Source organism: Mytilus galloprovincialis, chromosome 2 (genome assembly GCF_965363235.1).
Source record: "Mytilus galloprovincialis chromosome 2, xbMytGall1.hap1.1, whole genome shotgun sequence".
In the NCBI taxonomy this organism is placed as follows: Eukaryota; Metazoa; Mollusca; class Bivalvia; order Mytilida; family Mytilidae; genus Mytilus; species Mytilus galloprovincialis.
This window is the reverse complement of record NC_134839.1, coordinates 68,448,924-68,466,077: the sequence shown is the minus strand read 5'-3', so window position 1 is coordinate 68,466,077 and position 17,154 is coordinate 68,448,924. Positions and strand designations below refer to the sequence as shown.

Genomic DNA, 17,154 nt, shown 5'->3' with positions numbered 1-17,154 from the left:
TTACATAATATTTGATCTAGCTTATCTAAATAGAACTTATAAAACGTGACAGAAGTGAAGTGTTACTATTTTACTATGATATTAGACTTTTTTGCTTTCGTGTTGTGTATCCTGAGGGGTATGTAAAGCAGATATTTTTTTATGATTTAAGTGATTTAGTTTGTTTAATAATCTATACTCAATGATCATTTGAAATGTACTATAAAGTTAATCTATCCTTGATACAGAAAGACTGCGTTTCAATTTTTTTTAATCTCATATTTACGCCCATGTATTCGGTTTAGATAATCTCGTTTAATGCCTTAAGATATCATAAGTTAGTTTGCATTAAAGGGTCTAAAAGAAGTAACACCACTGATGTCCGTATTCGAGCAAGCATCGCTGACCCTATCGGAGCACCTTCGTATTTTTGTGAGGTTCGTGTTGCTCTACTATTAATTTAGTGTGTAGTGATTGCTTTTGATGCTCTGGAAAAGCTGTTGATATGTTGTTATTTTTTTTTTTTTTGTTTTTTTTTTTTTTTGTTGGTCTACTGAGAACTGTCTACGTATTATAAAGGTGTTGCTCACATTCAATTGTTGACAAGTGAATTTTCGATACTTATATATCTTTACATTGACTGGTATGAAAGTGTTTTCCAGTCTCATGAAAGAAGTACGGGTGCTCTAAATTTCTTAAGATTCAAACATCTCACAAACTCAAATTCAAATCCAACAACGTTTTTAAAACTTTGCATAGTTATCTAGCAAATATCTAAACCAGTAGACGGATATGTTTATACTCAATGGGACATAATATTTTATCGTAAATAATTTTGAATGAATTTCAGTTTCCCATGTGACTTTATGATTGGAACATTGCTTAGTGTTTAGAACGGTTATGTTTCATCAGACACTAGAAAACATTGACAAATGCTTGTAGCTCTTTTTATTAAAAATACGGGCAGTTTAGGGAGCTAGCGGGTATAAATCTTTTTTCTTTAAATATGGGATTTCGCTTTTTTTTTCTGTAAATAAACTGTATCATATACTTAATGCAAAATGAAATAAAAATATGGGGTCAGCCTTAATTTAAGCTCATAATCTGCTTTTGAAAGAAGCATGCATTTTTGTTAAGGTACGTTTTTTTTCTGTTGGACTAATAGGAGAAAAAAAGTAATATCGAAATAAAAAAAAAGAACTTAATTACAGAAATCGCTAAAATATACATTTTTTTAAAATAAAATAATAAAAATATAGGTTACCAATGAATTTACAAAGTAATATCAATTTTAATGCAAAAAATGGCCGTTTTTGTACGAAAGGGAGATAATTTGGAGCTTTTTCAACGATATAAACATTTTAAAAATCATCTAGGCCAAAACGAATTGACTTTTTTGGTTGATTTTTGTACCATATCATAAAGTAACGACTAATTGACTTTCTGTACCCTCGAGCCTCCTTGAAGCTTAAAAAAAACATTCGTGAAAGTTGCTTCTTGATGCAGGAATCAAATAAATGATTAACAAATAAAGTCCCGATTTTTTGCATTTACTGTTAACAAGAAACAAGTGGTGGTATGTCGTTTTAGCTCCCATTTACTGTTAACAAGAAACAAGTGGTGGTATGTCGTTTTAGCTCCCATTTACTGTTAACAAGAAACAAGTGGTGGTATGTCGTTTTAGCTCCCATTTACTGTTAACAAGAAACAAGTGGTGGTATGTCGTTGTAGCTCCCATTTACTGTTAACAAGAAACAAGTGGTGGTATGTCGTTTTAGCTCCCATTTACTGTTAACAAGAAACAAGTGGTGGTATGTCGTTTTAGCTCCCATTTACTGTTAACAAGAAACAAGTGGTGGTATGTCGTTTTAGGTCCCTATTCCGCTTGAACTTCGTATTTTATACAATTATTTTGACTATTTTGCCTCGAGAGCCAGTAATGCGTCTGATGTTGACATGATACACATTAGCGAACAAAATTTTAAGTCTGGTACCGTAATCTGATATGTTTTTTTAACCTAACTATGAATTCGTTGATGAGTACCGGTAAGAATTTGCCATAGTCTTACAAAAATTGAGGTGATATTTGTTCTACCATAACATTTCTAATGTGGTATAATTTCGAAAAACTGTTAGACGATAAAACAAAAGTATACCGAAACAAATAGTTACTTCAAGACAACCAACTTGATTGTGTGTCATTTTATTTTCAGGAATTGGATGTTTATCACCTCCTATCTCAGACAAAGAAACAAGGTAACTTTAGAAGTTCTAGTATTTAACTGATCTGTAGATAACTATTTTTGGTTCATGATTGTCTTTGAATATATGAATTGTAGAACGTGCAACAGAAACATAAGTAAAATAACAATAATACAGGAGTCGGTTTCACAAAACACTTGCGACTAAGATTTTTCGTAAGCATACTGAATTTTTCATGACTTAGGGACGACATCAAAAGTTCAATGTAGGATAAAAAACTTAATTCACAGAGTTTTATTTGATATGTATGGTATATCAATTAGTTGTCCCATTTACATGTATATGTATCTTTATTCTTATAAGATAACACTCAAATTACAAAAATAAGATGAGTCAACCAATATTACAGAATTACAAAACTTGTTGTTCAAATACAGTGACCAAAATAAAAAAAAAGAAAACTAGAAAAAGGTGTAGTTTAAGACATAGTGTATTGTTTAAAAGGTCAAATGGAGAAGACGCAAGTTTTTGAACTTACTTATACCTTGTCCAAGGTGATAAGGTCACACAATCGTGGTAATAATCCCGTTGTTAAATTATATTTAGAATTACGCTGAATTAACGTGTGGAAGTTTAAATATGTATGAATTATGAAGCTTTCCCTAAATGAAAACCAATAGAAAAATTCAAAACCCCAAAAATGAATTGCCAATTATTCTAAAAGTTTTATTCTACATTTAAAAGATCATTCAAAGCAGTTGACACTTAGTTGTGTCGTTTCTGTATTTAAATTATTTTTATTGACCGAGTGTGAAATTCAATCGAACATTTTTCGAACAAAATCATAGGTAATACACGGGTGTCATTCGGTTTATCGAGAGAAATGGGCGTGAAAGAATATCTAACGGCGGTCAAGTATTGAGAGACGATCGTGAAAGTTCTGGTAACGGATCGTGAAAGGCATTTAATGTACATTTTAGTTCAGAATCTTTGAAAAAATCGCTAAATTTTCAAAACGCGGAACAAATCCGAACAAAAAAATATGTCTGTCAAAATGGTATAACTTCTTCAACATAACTGTGAAAGAAGATAAAGAAAATATGAAGTACTTTTTGAAAAAACACAAAAGGCGCAATGCGTGTCTATGAAATTAATTACAAATAACACGCTTTGTGTACCTATAATGGTCATATTTCAGAATATCATGATATATTTGAAATTTAATCTTTGGTCTATCTGATAGTACAGTAAAATTAAAGTATGTTCTTCCATTAAAAGCGTTAATTTGTTTATGAAAACCTTGAATTTCTTGAATTTCCATCAAACTTGATCGTGAAAGATCAGGCAACGTATTTTTTCGATCGTGAAAGAAAATGCGTGACCAGACTTTATACTAGTAATCAGAAATCAGTATTTCTTTTACCATTTAATAAATCTGCAAGTGGTTGAAGCCTGTAACTATTTTGATAAGGATGAACATTAAAGCTATTATCTTTTTTTTCTATTCAACACTTAACCTCGAAAGTTAAAAAAACCCAACTAATAACGTGTCTAAATAAGTGTGAACGATTCAGCTCTTTGAATCGGTCTAGTGCACTTCACGCACACAAACACTAGTTAGCCAATAATATGGATATGCAACGTTTAAACCAAAATGCTATCAATCAAACAAAAAATCATAGCAAAAACAGCACATTTCATGTGTAATATTGGATTGAACGATAACCAACATTTTGTGCAACAGAACTTTTAAAGTTCTTTATAAACAACGCAGATAAGGATTGATTTAACTTTATAGTACATATTATAGAATACCAAGCGCAAATGCTGTAATGTCTTGATTGCTTTACTTATGATAGTATATTTGTTGAACGTCTATAATATAAAGGGTTTTACTAGAAGTGTCAAATGCGCTTAAGATTATCAATGTTTCATAAAAAAAGGTCAAGGTCAGATGAACCATGCCATACAGATCTTTACAAATATCCCGTACACCAAATTAATGTGTTCCGATCTTTACAGTGCCTTAGAAACTGACAAATGTAAAAGTTGTGCTTGGCCAATTAATTCGAAACATAAGGTCAAAAGTATATGAACCCTGACCGACAGCCAGACATAGTAAGTCTCAATACCAATAACAAATATCAATCATCATTTAAAGGAAGAATAATGTGAACGTCTTCGTAGCATCAGATCTTTCACGGTCCTTTTCACGATCTTCAAAAATGCGGTACGTGATCTTTCACGATCCAAAAAATCAATTTTGTGTGAATAGTTCTTTATTAACCAAGTTTCAGATTATATTTATACAAAATAACTATGAGAACTGTTTAATTAATTCAAATACAATGCCCTTATTTTGATAAAGGTAGTTTATCTAGTCGAATTTGTGAAAAAATCGTGTTTGTTTACATTCTTTATGTCATTGAAATGTCGAGAAGCAATCTGCCTTTTGTCGTTTTGTAATAACTGTGTACTTTTGAAACTGGATATTCTGACATACTGATCATAATGTTGGACCATTTTGACAGACAGTTTTATTTTGTCGTAAATGTGTCTGTGTAATTAATTAAATTAGAATATTTACTGACCTTTCATATGTCTTCTCGATTAAATTTCTTTCACGATCCGTTACCAGAACTTTCACGATCGTCTCTCAATACTTGACCGCCGTTAGATATTCTTTCACGCCCATTTCTCTCGATAAACCGAATGACACCCGTGTAATAGTACATAAAATGATTGACATTGGAGAATTATGTTTTGTAGTATTATACTGCCTGGACTTGAAGGACCACACAATTTGTCTTATTCGTTTCAACTCCATCATACACGGGTAGGATTTAAACACCGATGGGTTAATCAATCCGGAGGATGTTACACAACTCAACCTAATGGTTCAAGTATAGCTGTCGATGCTACAACAGCAGTCAGTGACGAAGCTCTTAGCAAAGTGAGTCATTTTAGTTTATTGTTGGACTACATTGGAATTAATTCAAACATATGTTTATGTCATGCATGAAAAAATCAAGAATAATCTCAATGTCACTTTATGGTTTTACTCAATCAAAGTTCGTTTTGAGTTTCTAATTCATCCGTACCTAATTGTTATGAGTAAATTATTAGATAGCATAATAGTAAATAACTAGGTTTTTTTTTAATTTGGTAGAATAAAGGGTATATAATATCTGACCCAACATAAACATTCATTACAGCATTATGTATAAACAAGCATCTCTGAGGAACGTCTATAAGAAATTTGCAGACTGACATTCTCTTGGGTAAAATATTTTTAAGTTGCAAAACATGAAAAGAAATAAAGGCAAAATTGAAAATTTAAACGATGAATGTTACAATGAGGCAACAACCCGACTAAACAGCAAAAAAAAAAACAGTAATAGTAGAATATTGTACTATAAAACTTATGTTTTCTTTAGGCATGCACTATTATTGGATTAATGATCAAACATATGTCTACAGAAATATTTGAGTACAGCTCCAGAGGACATGGAGTAGGGGTTTTTGCAAAATCAGATGGAATGGGAGTGTATCCAGAAAACGCTAACGTCAGAGATACACCAGAGTGTAATAGTATGTTTATTTACCGACAAAGCAATTCATTGCTGCTAGACAACTTGGCAGGCTGCTAGACAACTTGGCAATAGCAGGTTATATAGTTCAGCCTCAAGTATTGCAATCCGACATTCATCCTGGTTAACGGATAATCATTGAAATCAATTCCAGATTGTAATCTTACTTTAGAAGTGAATGCTTCTTTTTCAAATTTTATGGGAATGTAAAAGCGTTGATCAGAGCATTAACCATTTTTTTTTGTCGTGTTTTCTGTGTCTTATTTGAACGTTGTCATGAAAATCTCCTGCAGTCATAGATTTTGCATTTCATACAGAAATATTACTTTTGGAATACATCAGTCAATCAAATTTACGAAATCGTATTAAACTTCTTTGTAATTCAAAAAGAGGGTCGAAAACAAACTGACAACGCCATGGCTAAAAATGTAAAAGACAAACAGACAAACAATAGTACACATGACACAACATAGAAAACTAAACAATAAGCAACAGAAACCCAACCAAATAACTAGGGGTGGTCTCAGGTGCTCCGGAAGGGTAAGCAGATCCTGCTCCACATGTGGCATCCGTCGTGTTGCTTATGTGATAACAAATCCGGTAAATAGTCTAATTCGGTAGGTCACCTTCATGAAAGGGAAGGATATATTGTTTGGATATATGGTCACATATAGTGTGATGAAGATGAATATTGAACTTAAGGTCTTTTTTTGTCTACAGTACATGTTAAGAGTTATTGAATATAAACCGACATTTGTACAGGCAAGTGTTTTCATGATGGCAAATTTAATATCTTATAACAGACTATAATCGTGCTTTAATACATGGTCACATATATAATATGATGAGAGAAATACCCCTTTTAACTTCGAGATCAATTTGTTAAAGGTCAAGGTAACTTTGCTTAAATTCAAGACCGAAATTTGTACTGACAAGTTGTTTCCTGATTCTTAATCAAATATTTATAGCTTGCTTCGATATGTGGTCAAATATAATTAGAAGAGGTTCCCTATTAATTTCAAGGTCACAACCAATCTCAAGATCATAGTTACTTTTTGAATTTTCCTCGGAGTTTAGTATTTTTGTGATTTTTTTTTACTACAATTTGTTGGAATTATTATTTTTTCACCAGGATGGAGCATTTTTGTTGCACATCATTATTGTTTGTAATAATAGCAGACAAAAATCATGATATAAAAAAGGCGATACATCAAAATCATTTGAACTCTGATGGATAGCTTTTTTTTTTTGATTGGCAATTATACTCCATCTCTTCAAGCTCATATACAATGTCAATAAAAGCTGTGCCAAAATGTATAGGTTGTTCCTATTTGTATGGAGAACGGATGGAGGTTTTAAATGAGCTTGCTCACAAAATTTTATCATGTTGTCTATTTTGTAATTCTAAAAATAAGACCATACCAATTATTTTGTTTCATCCTTATTAGTTCTACGTCAATGTGAACTGTTGATTCGAAATCCTCAGTCTAATCTAGTCAAGTATTTATCTGTTTAAAAGATTTAATATTTTGCTCTAGGAGGAGTCATGGAAAAAGGAAAACCGTTCTTTATACACTAAGATAGTTTAGTTATACTAAGTTTCAAGGCATGCGTATATCAGATGCATCAAAAAGGAAACAACGCACTGAAAAATGACACTGTTTTACAATAATTTTAAACAAATATAGAAAAATGATTGGTTGATTAAATCTTTTTAATTCATACTTTAGTTTCACTAGTGATGCGTTGTAAATGTATTCTTGTTGTTTTGTAGCGAGGAAAACGAGCAAAGCCGATATTTAAGATTATTGAATAAAAGCTATCTTTTTATATATTTGAATGTAATGTATCATCTGTTTACAGGAACATGTAATGGTACATGTTCACATACATGTACATTCGATGGAAGGAAGTATGCTTCAATTGCTGGTTTAACTAATTCAAGATCTGTTGTCTTAGAGGATAATATTTTGTGTAACGACAAGGATCCTTACAACCGTAAAGAGAGTATTTGTGTGCATGAGTTTGCACATCAAGTTTTTAAGCACTTACCAACATCATACAAAAACAGGGTATATTATTTTATTGTAGTCAAAATGATCAACTGTTTTATGTTGTAAAAAAATATATAATGTTTATTAAAAATGTAGATCAAGAACCAGACAATTTTCTTTAAAATAAACATATTACATATAATGCAGATGATCCGTGTTGAAGGCCGTACTTTGACCTGTTGTGGTTTACTTTATACAAGTTGTGACTTGGATGAAGAGTTGTCTCATTAGCATTTATACTAAATCTTCGCATATCTGTATAATACTTATCGAAATACAAACAGCATTATTTACAAAGAGCTTTGCTCAGTTGAAGTGGTTTTTTTCAGTAGATATGAATCAACAGTTACAAAAACAAAGATAACAGTAACAAAAGACTGACGTCAGCTCTTATTTCATTATCATTATACTACAAGACAACAATACGATTGTAGACAGTCATAGAAATTACCGTTATATGCAAAGATAGGAATAACATTCATTTCTATTTTTATTTTCGTATTTAAACTTTGATGTGCTTTTGAAGGCTTTTTTTTTTTCTTTCCTGTTATTTTAAAAAGAAAAGTAAACGTATCAATCGGAATCAGAGTGAAATCCATATTATAGACAAAAAAGATCTGCTTCTTAAAGTAAGATCAAAACAGTCCGAAAAATAATAGTAAATAAGAATCGTATCATCTATATCAAAGAGAAGAAAAACCAGAAAGACAAACGAGACAAATCGAAAGCAACACACACAAAAACGAACATTGAACCTATGAAAAAATATACCCTTAAGCTATATATATATATATATTAACTCATAGAATATAGAATATAGAATTCAAAAAGCAATACAAAATTACTTATTTGTACAACAGGAATGAGTTTGGGAATAGCATTTGTCCGTCTCGCATTTAAAAGTGTTGTTATGTGTTTGACAATTCACATAGTAATGATAGTGGTGTACAAATGTGTACATAGTAATGATATTGGTGTACAAATGTGTACATAGTAATGATATTGGTGTACAAATGTGTACATAGTAATGATAGTGGTGTACAAATGTGTACATAGTAATGATAGTGGTGTATAAATGTGTACATAGTAATGATAGTGGTGTACAAATGCATTTATTTATAAAACACGTAACTTAAGCCATCGTTAATAGATGAAAATCCTTTATCAATATTGAAAACACACGTTTATAAATTAAAAGAATAAATACCATATGCTTAAAATAACTAGTTTCAGTTTTGTTTCAGTTTGCTTATATCTACCATTATGATAAACAACACAAAATTTGGAAGGACGGATATGGTATGGCTACCTCTGCCGAGTTTTGGGCTGAAGCAAGTTCTGCTTGGTTTCATACTGCCGTATACCCAGGCCTTCATAGCCCGTCAGTAGGATTAGACTTGTGAGTAATTATCAGTTTATTTGATATTTGATAGGTTCTTTTACCTGCTGTCTCTAGAACTTCTTTTTTATTATTATGCAATACAGGTTTGTGATTTGAATGACGGAATCCTTTCTTTATACTTTAATGTATTTCTTGTATTTTAATGAACTCAGTGTAAATAACTTGGTTTTTTAATCCGGTTAGATGAAAGCATTTCAATTACCTTAATTTCATATTTTCCGACAAATATATATAGCAACATAACTAAATGCTGAAGTTTATTGTGGAATGTCTGTTGTGAATGGTATAGTCTAATGAAGATGTTACCTGTGAAGATGTCGAATTCCAAACCAGGGGTCCACGCCGGAACAGTCAGAAAACTCCCATGATCTATTCACAAACGGGAGTTTTTATCTTTGTTCTGAGAAAAAAAATAACATTGTTTATGAACTATAAATTTTGATTCCGTCTAATATAGTGGTTTATAAAACACCAATATTATTTTACATTGCCAAAAGCATTATTTAAAAAAAATTATTTTAAACCATAAATATTCGTGTAAACAAGCATTTTTACCAAATCACAGAAAAACGAAACATTCAATACATCCCTTTTTACTATTCTATTATCAAATCTGCAAATTATTAGGACAAAAAAAATCAATCGAAAAAAGGCTCAGTAAAAAACACTTTATATTATGAGATGCTACGTAGTTACACACCAACGAAATAATCAATCTTACCTTTAATGTATTTTTGGAAATCGGAACCGTCATCTAAAATGCTTCTCATTGGTATGAACGAAGTTTATAAGAAAAATATAATTCTGGAAAATTGCTTTGAACAACCATCTAGAAAAGTAAGAGAAGAGTTTTATAGCTGAATTACATTTTAACATAAGTCTTTCTCATAACAAGAGGTTTTTCACTGACATAGATATTATGTTTTAATCTAATGACTTAAACGGCTTTAATTTTGTCTTCTTTCAAAACGATTCATATTTTGTTTTGATTCTACAACTTTTGGTCACAATTCATTTTTCATTCAAAAGAATGCTATTGTCTCTTATAAATCAAAAAATATATTCAGAATAGCTTACTTTTAACAAAATACAGTTCTTATCGTTGATTGAAAATCGAATGTTTTCTCGTATTTATGCTTATTAAGACTTCATTTATCATGTGTTTAATTCTATTCAACTCTTCTTTGGGTGAATTTTACTTTTTAGATGCAATTTTGATCAGGTATGCGGTTCAGAGATGGAAAATAGACAGTGGCTGAGAACCCATGACCCATCGCTATATAACTTGCTTAGTAAAGTGTACACAAACAATCAACCATTTTTACCAAGTGGCCTTAAAGTTTGCATATGAATAAATCTTTCTCACACTAACATGTTGTATTATCAATTATTTAAAAAAAAAAAAAATCTTCTTATTTATAAAACAGCGTATAAAAAAGAGGCTGAATTTTCAGAAGGCGAAGTGACTTCAAGTTAAGTTGTTCTGGTTTTAGAACAAATGTGTTTATTTCCGATGGAAAGACCCTATGAGTGAATCAATATTAATACGACAATATGCTATCTTTAATGATTAGTTCTGCATGTTGATTTATATTTATGAATGATGTCCTTGTACCAGTGCTTAAATTTAGTAAATGTTTAACTAGTTTGTGATATCGAAAATCCTGGAATAAGATTTGTTTTTAGTAAAACAGAGATTTCTTTCGTTAAGCATACGTCAAGCAATCAGCTTTGGTATTGATGTTAATCATGTCTATGCATGCCTAATTAATGTAGTCCTATAAGTTTTATTAATTCCAATAACAGTAGTATACTCTTGACACGAAAACGGCTTCAATAGGTTCATGAAAACGAAAGACTGAATTCGACACCACATAACACCAATATGATGGTTTTTTTTTGGTCTCAAAATGATTGACATATTTTCGCGACCTCTATTTATCTTTTGATATCGAAATAGTCGCCTGATCTTTATATTCATTGACATGTGTCCTGTTTCTTTCATATGACATTTTTATTGACTGTGGTATTGAATGTCGGACAATTAGTTCATAACAGTAGATGGTTACCTTGGCGATGTACTAGGTCTCGTTTCTTTTTGAGTTCACGCGATTCCCTCGGTGTTTTTTGTTTTTTTTGGTTTTTTTTTGGGGGGGGGGGGGGGTGCTTGATTTGAATGTTCGGTATCCATTTATGAGACATGGTAAGGATCATCTTCAGCAAGCATTAAGTCTAAAAAATCTCCGTTAAAGGAAATAGCATTAAGATATAACAACAGATGTAGTGAAGTCATTTTAATGAATTGTTACTGCTCTAACAAATATCCAACGTTTTCAAAATTCAGGGGGAAAAAACGCTTTATAAATGTCATGCGTTTGAAAAGCTTTTCTAGATTAACCTCCATCAGGAACGCGCAAAACCGTATAAGAACCGCAATAGTTTGAGAGTTAAATGACCAAAACAGATTGTATAATATACATATATTCAAATTTGCTTGAAGGAGTTTAAACCATACTTTCTTTATATGATAATAAAATTAAAAATGATAATAAGGACATTTCTTCTAGAAAGGTTTGTTTCAAATCATGTCAGTACTGAGTACTGACTACATATATAATGCATCTGTATTTTTGCAGGAAATTGAGGGTCCAGATAAAATTTAACGTTTCTATTTGATTGAAAGAAATCTCTGATACTAAAAAAGAACAAAGATGTGGATTATTAGAAACTTACCTACATTAATACTTTAATAGGTAATGTTCTCCTTAATAACATTTCCACAATTCTGGTTAAATCTGCTAGAACTGTTTCAAGCAATTTACTAGTAGGCCCAGTCTTGCGTGGACTATGTGATGTTTAGTAGTTTGGTATTAAATTCAGATTTTGTTTTCCTTTGTAATAGAATTTCTATTACTCTGATGAACAAGTGCAGAAGTTTTAAACAGAGAAAAGTCTTCATTTTAACTTAATTTTAAGGAGTGAATATTGATAAGTTTGAAAAAGTTACATTCATTATGTTACATGTCTTATCTAAGCTTATCTTACGTCAATACGTGAAGGAAACCGGGCCAGCTTACTCTCAGATCGCAATGGTTCCCTTTGCTGTTTTTGCTCTCATTGTGTGTATACTATGTGGTATGTTATCATTTTCTTTATCATCCGTGAAAAGCTTCTTTAGATAAAATTGAAATAGTATTTTTTTTTTAAGTCTTTTTGTTGAGCTCACCTAATATGACTACTACCAAGCTGTTTATAAATTAGATTATAAGCTTAATAAATGTAAAGATAGGTCGAGAAAAAAATACAGTCTTCCAGTGATGAGGTCTGACACTTTTCCTTGGAACTAATGTATCATTCATAGTAAAGACCTTTGAATGAAGGCCTTGCTTTCATCACCTTGAAATTGAGGTCAAGGTTGAAGATGAATTTGACGTTCTAGTTTTGACCTTTGGCAAACCTTCATATATTGATATATGATAAAGCCATGAGACCTTCCACATTAGTTTGGAAGACATATGACTTTGAAAGGTCAACCGTTACCCTCTGAAAAACGTAAGACTCCGAAGAAGCAAGTTTTATGCTCTTTGTATCAAAATATCTAGAACCATATATTTTTTGGAACAGATATAAAAACATATTATTTCAAACCAGATTGTCATTTTTTAAACCTGATTTAGACACTAAACTAACTTATTCCAATCAAAGGTTTTTTAGAAGAAACCATTCAAATCATTGGAAATCAGCATAAATTTAGCTTTAAGATTACACCAGAAGTTACTTTGATTTGATTGTAAGTGGTTGTCATCTGACTTATTTAAAGAAAAATGTACCGTAAAGATTGTATTTTCGGAATCGAAGTGAGATAAGCTATCTTGAATTGTTCCGAGTTTGAAATGTTTTCTAATTTTACACCCTATTTCTTACACAAAGTTTTTCCTTTATTTCAGAAGTTCAGAGTATATCGCCTCCTCTATCTGACGATGAAAAAAGGTTCGTCTAATTTAACAAAGAAACTTTTCTCTGAATTTGTCATCATTTTAGTTTATCGAGGCACGGACTCGCTGACAATATATATGTTAAATTAACATGTATCAAAATCATAATCATCCCTATGGTAAAAACTTTTAAGTACGCATCTTCATAGTCACAATGTAGCTATTGTCAGCTATTTGCGGTTTAATATTTAATATTTACCTTAAATCAGTTCTAAAACATGTATTGATTTTGTAAACCTCAACATGCTAATAACAAGATTTTTACAGTCATTTGCCACCTGATCTTCAGTTACAGTTCCTACTACCGTCTCCTCCTGTACAACTGCACCAAACCCGTGTAGGATTCAAACACCGATGGGTGGATCATTCAGGAAGATGTCACACGAGCAAACCACGTGGTTGTAGTGTAGCCGTCGATGCTACAACAACTGTTAGTAATCTAGCAGTCTCCAAGGTGAGAAGTAATATAGGATAAGGCTTTAGTTAAACTGTCTGTGCTACAGCAATTATGAGAGATTCTGCTCTAAGCAAGGAAAGAAGTAATATACTATAAGGATGCAGTGTATTAATTGCAAAAATAACTATTGATGATCTGGTTGTAAGCAATACAAAATGTAAGTAGTGTTACTGTCAATGCTGCAACAACTGCTTTGCCGTGTTTTGAGCTAGGTGTAAAGTAGTGAAATACATGGCGTTTGATGATAAAGCAAACAACTATTAGTGATCGATTCTTACCAAGTCAGAAATAATATAGGTTCTGGCTCAAGTTATGTAAAGTGCTAGTACCCTTTTGTTAAGTTAGATTATGATTGATTGCGACTTCTGAGTTATCAACTTTTACATCAAAACTTTAATTTCATTGAATTTATGTCATTTTCAGGCATGTACCATTATTGGCCGGATGACCAGACATATGTCATCATCAATATTTTGTGGCTTGGGTAAATCTCATGGTGTCGGCATTTTCGCTAAATCAGAAGGTCCGGGTATCTATCCTGAAAATTATAACCTGAAAGATACACCCCAGTGTCACAGTAAGTTTGTTATAACTAAGCTTTTTATTAATGATATTTATAATAATAATAATTATAATGATAATAATGGTAAAAGTACAAATCATTTACCGTTTTATCAAATAGTCAAAAGTTCAACAAAACAGTCACAAGAACTGCAGTTACTCTTAGAACGATAGAGACGATACAAATAGTTATTTTTAACTTCATATAATTAGAAAATAATAAGCAATGAATATGCTCTTTGACATATGTTATTTTAAACATTTTGTAGACAAATGTGATGGTTCTTGTAAGCATACCTGTACATTCGACGGGCGAAAGTATGATTCAATTGCTGGTCTGACCAATACAAGAGCTGTTGTTTTGGAAGATAATGTACTATGTAACTCCCATGATCCTTATGGTCACAAAGAAAACATCTTAGTTCACGAATTTGCACACTTAGTTGATAGATACATGCCACGAGTAGATAGAGACAGGGTAATCATTAATATTTTGTTTTACTATGATACGTAAAGGTGCTTCCCCGATAGAGACCAGCCAGCTTGTGACAGAATTCGAACGAAGTGTTGCATATATCGTTTATAAAAGCCTTCACTGCTTATTAGATTCAATCATGAACAGTTTGTTTTTTTATCATTTGATTGCTGTGTAAACAAAACATCATTCTCTTATTTTGCAAAGCCTTAAACTTCAGGGGTGTAAATGTTGAAATGACGTAGAAATTACAGCATTTTTCATATGGTAGTTAGAGATATTTCATATTTTTCATTTCAACTCAAAGAAAATAGGATGCGATTTTTTATTAAATCAGCAGTTTCCAAATCTTTCTTAACTATGTTTTATATTTCATCCATTTGTGATCATGTTGATAGTAGATACTTCTCATGATCCTTTTAGACGGGATGTAAATTGTAAATATATGTTTTTAATAGTGTAAAACAGATTCATTTTTTTTTTGTTTACCCTTGCATTAGTCTATTAAAAAAATCAACTGTTTTCCTACAGTCTTTTATTGAGTATGAGTTGCTAAATTTTATACGCCCGTCAAAATTTTTACGAGACGTATTATGTTATACAAATGTCCAGTGTCCGTCCGTCCGTCTGTCCGTCTGTCCGGCGTAAACATGTCGCACCGTAACTTGAGAACGACTTATCCAAATTTTATGAAACTTATTATAGTTGCTTTTTATGATGGTCAAATTTTTGCTTTTTTGGTGAAAATAAGATTAAAACTTTTTTTGAGTTACGGCACTTTGTAACTAAAACAAGGGGGTGTTTTTTTTCACATGTCGCGCCGTATCTCAAAAACAATTTTTCATTATTGCTTAAAACTTTACACACTTCTTTGTTATATTAAACTAAACATTTGTATACTTTTTGGTGATGATTCAAAATTTTATTTTTCAGTTATTTAGTATTTTGTAAAAAAGGGGGAGTTTTTTTTTACATGTCGCACCGTATCTCAAAAACAATTTATGATTATTGCTTAAAACGTTACACACTTCTTTGTTATATATTAATCTAAAGATCTGTATACTTTTTGGTTTTGATTCAAAATTTTATTTTAGTGATATTTAGTTTTTTTCAAGAAAAAAAGAGGGGGTTCATATGTCCCTCCGTATCTCAAAAACAATATATGGTTATTGCTTAAAACTTTCTCAGAAACTATTTATGATTATTGCATAAAACTTTCACACAAGACGATGGGCATATCATGCGCTCATGGCGCAGCTGTTTATTAGTTTTATGTGTAATGTTATATTGATTTTTCGTCTTTTCGTCCTTTTTCGTGTCTTGCTATGTCGTTGTCAGTATTACTTCGACCTTTGAATGTCCCCCTGTTATCTAACAGCTCTATTTTCAACAATCCACAACCAATATATTTTGTAAATTTCGTGGTTTTATTTATTTTCAGCTTTTGTGTTTATTTTTGAATTTAAAATGTGTCCACATCTAAGAAACCATTTTATAATCGGTTGAGATTATGTAAAAAGGTATCAATAATATTAAAATTGCTATGGTTTACTAAAGTTTAAATCTTTGGATGAGAATGGTTTAATATCTTTATTGAAAATTTATTTTAAATAATTATTTTACAGTTGAAATATGTATATAACTACATTAAACAACACGGTACCTGGCCGAACGGATATGGTACGGCAAATTCTGCTGAGTATTGGGCTGAATCTACATCCTCATTCTTCCATACTATGACCCGTATAATGGATGTTGGAATGAACAAGTAAGATACTGTTGAATTAATTATGTTAATATATTTATTGCATAGAAATAGGCCTTGAATTTGGTTAAATAAATAATAGAAATATTCAATAATGTTAAGACTTTGATTAAATAAATAATAGAAATATTCAATAATGTTAAGACTTTGGTTAAATAAATAATAGAAATATTCAATAATGTTAAGAATTTGGTTAAATAAATAATAGAAATATTCAATAATGTTAAAAGGGCTAAACATACTTGTTTTTTCATAACATTAGATTTTAATTTATTCTTTTGAAAAGTATCTCAGTGTTATCTGATATCAAATGTTATATTAACCTTTTTTGAAATGTGCGTCTTTCGTTTCATTACAAGTGTTTTTTTGAATAGTCACCTTATATCTAGTTGTAAGTATTCAAAAGTTACAACAAATCATTCACTATTTTTCAGTTGCAACTTCAATCATCTTTGTGGTTCAGAGATGGAAAGTAGAGCGTGGTTGAAAAAACATGATATCTGGATGTATAATCTCCTTGTTAAAATCTACACGAACAACAATCCAACAGTACCCAGCACCCTCAATGTTTGCCAATAAAGATAATGATGATTTGTTTCTTTTGAAATTTCTTAATTATAAGGGGATTTATGGGATTATGTAGGGCCAATTTCTGTTGAATTTAATTCATAGAA

The 17,154-nt window shown here is 31.2% G+C and overlaps 1 protein-coding gene across 3 annotated transcripts; it reads left to right on the top strand.

Annotated features, from left to right (window-relative positions):
• LOC143064225 (uncharacterized) lies at nucleotides 1–17,071 on the top strand. Of its 3 annotated transcripts, XM_076236891.1 has the most exons (8): nucleotides 1–118; nucleotides 2,193–2,235; nucleotides 4,951–5,134; nucleotides 5,619–5,772; nucleotides 7,635–7,843; nucleotides 9,070–9,224; nucleotides 13,175–13,217; nucleotides 13,490–13,627. In XM_076236891.1, the coding sequence occupies exons 1-7, from the start codon at nucleotides 76–78 to the stop codon at nucleotides 13,203–13,205; spliced, it is 819 nt and encodes a 272-aa protein (XP_076093006.1). In that variant the 5' UTR covers nucleotides 1–75; the 3' UTR covers nucleotides 13,206–13,217; nucleotides 13,490–13,627. The 3 variants fall into 3 exon arrangements, with proteins under 3 accessions (XP_076093006.1, XP_076093005.1, XP_076093004.1); XM_076236890.1 differs by lacking the exons at nucleotides 13,175–13,217; nucleotides 13,490–13,627 and adding an exon at nucleotides 10,434–10,598 and having other exon boundaries at nucleotides 3–118; XM_076236889.1 differs by lacking the exons at nucleotides 1–118; nucleotides 2,193–2,235; nucleotides 4,951–5,134; ... (1 more) ...; nucleotides 7,635–7,843; nucleotides 9,070–9,224 and adding exons at nucleotides 12,238–12,362; nucleotides 14,103–14,256; nucleotides 14,510–14,718; nucleotides 16,341–16,483; nucleotides 16,915–17,071 and having other exon boundaries at nucleotides 13,490–13,676.
• Nucleotides 17,072–17,154: the final 83 nt, after the last annotated feature.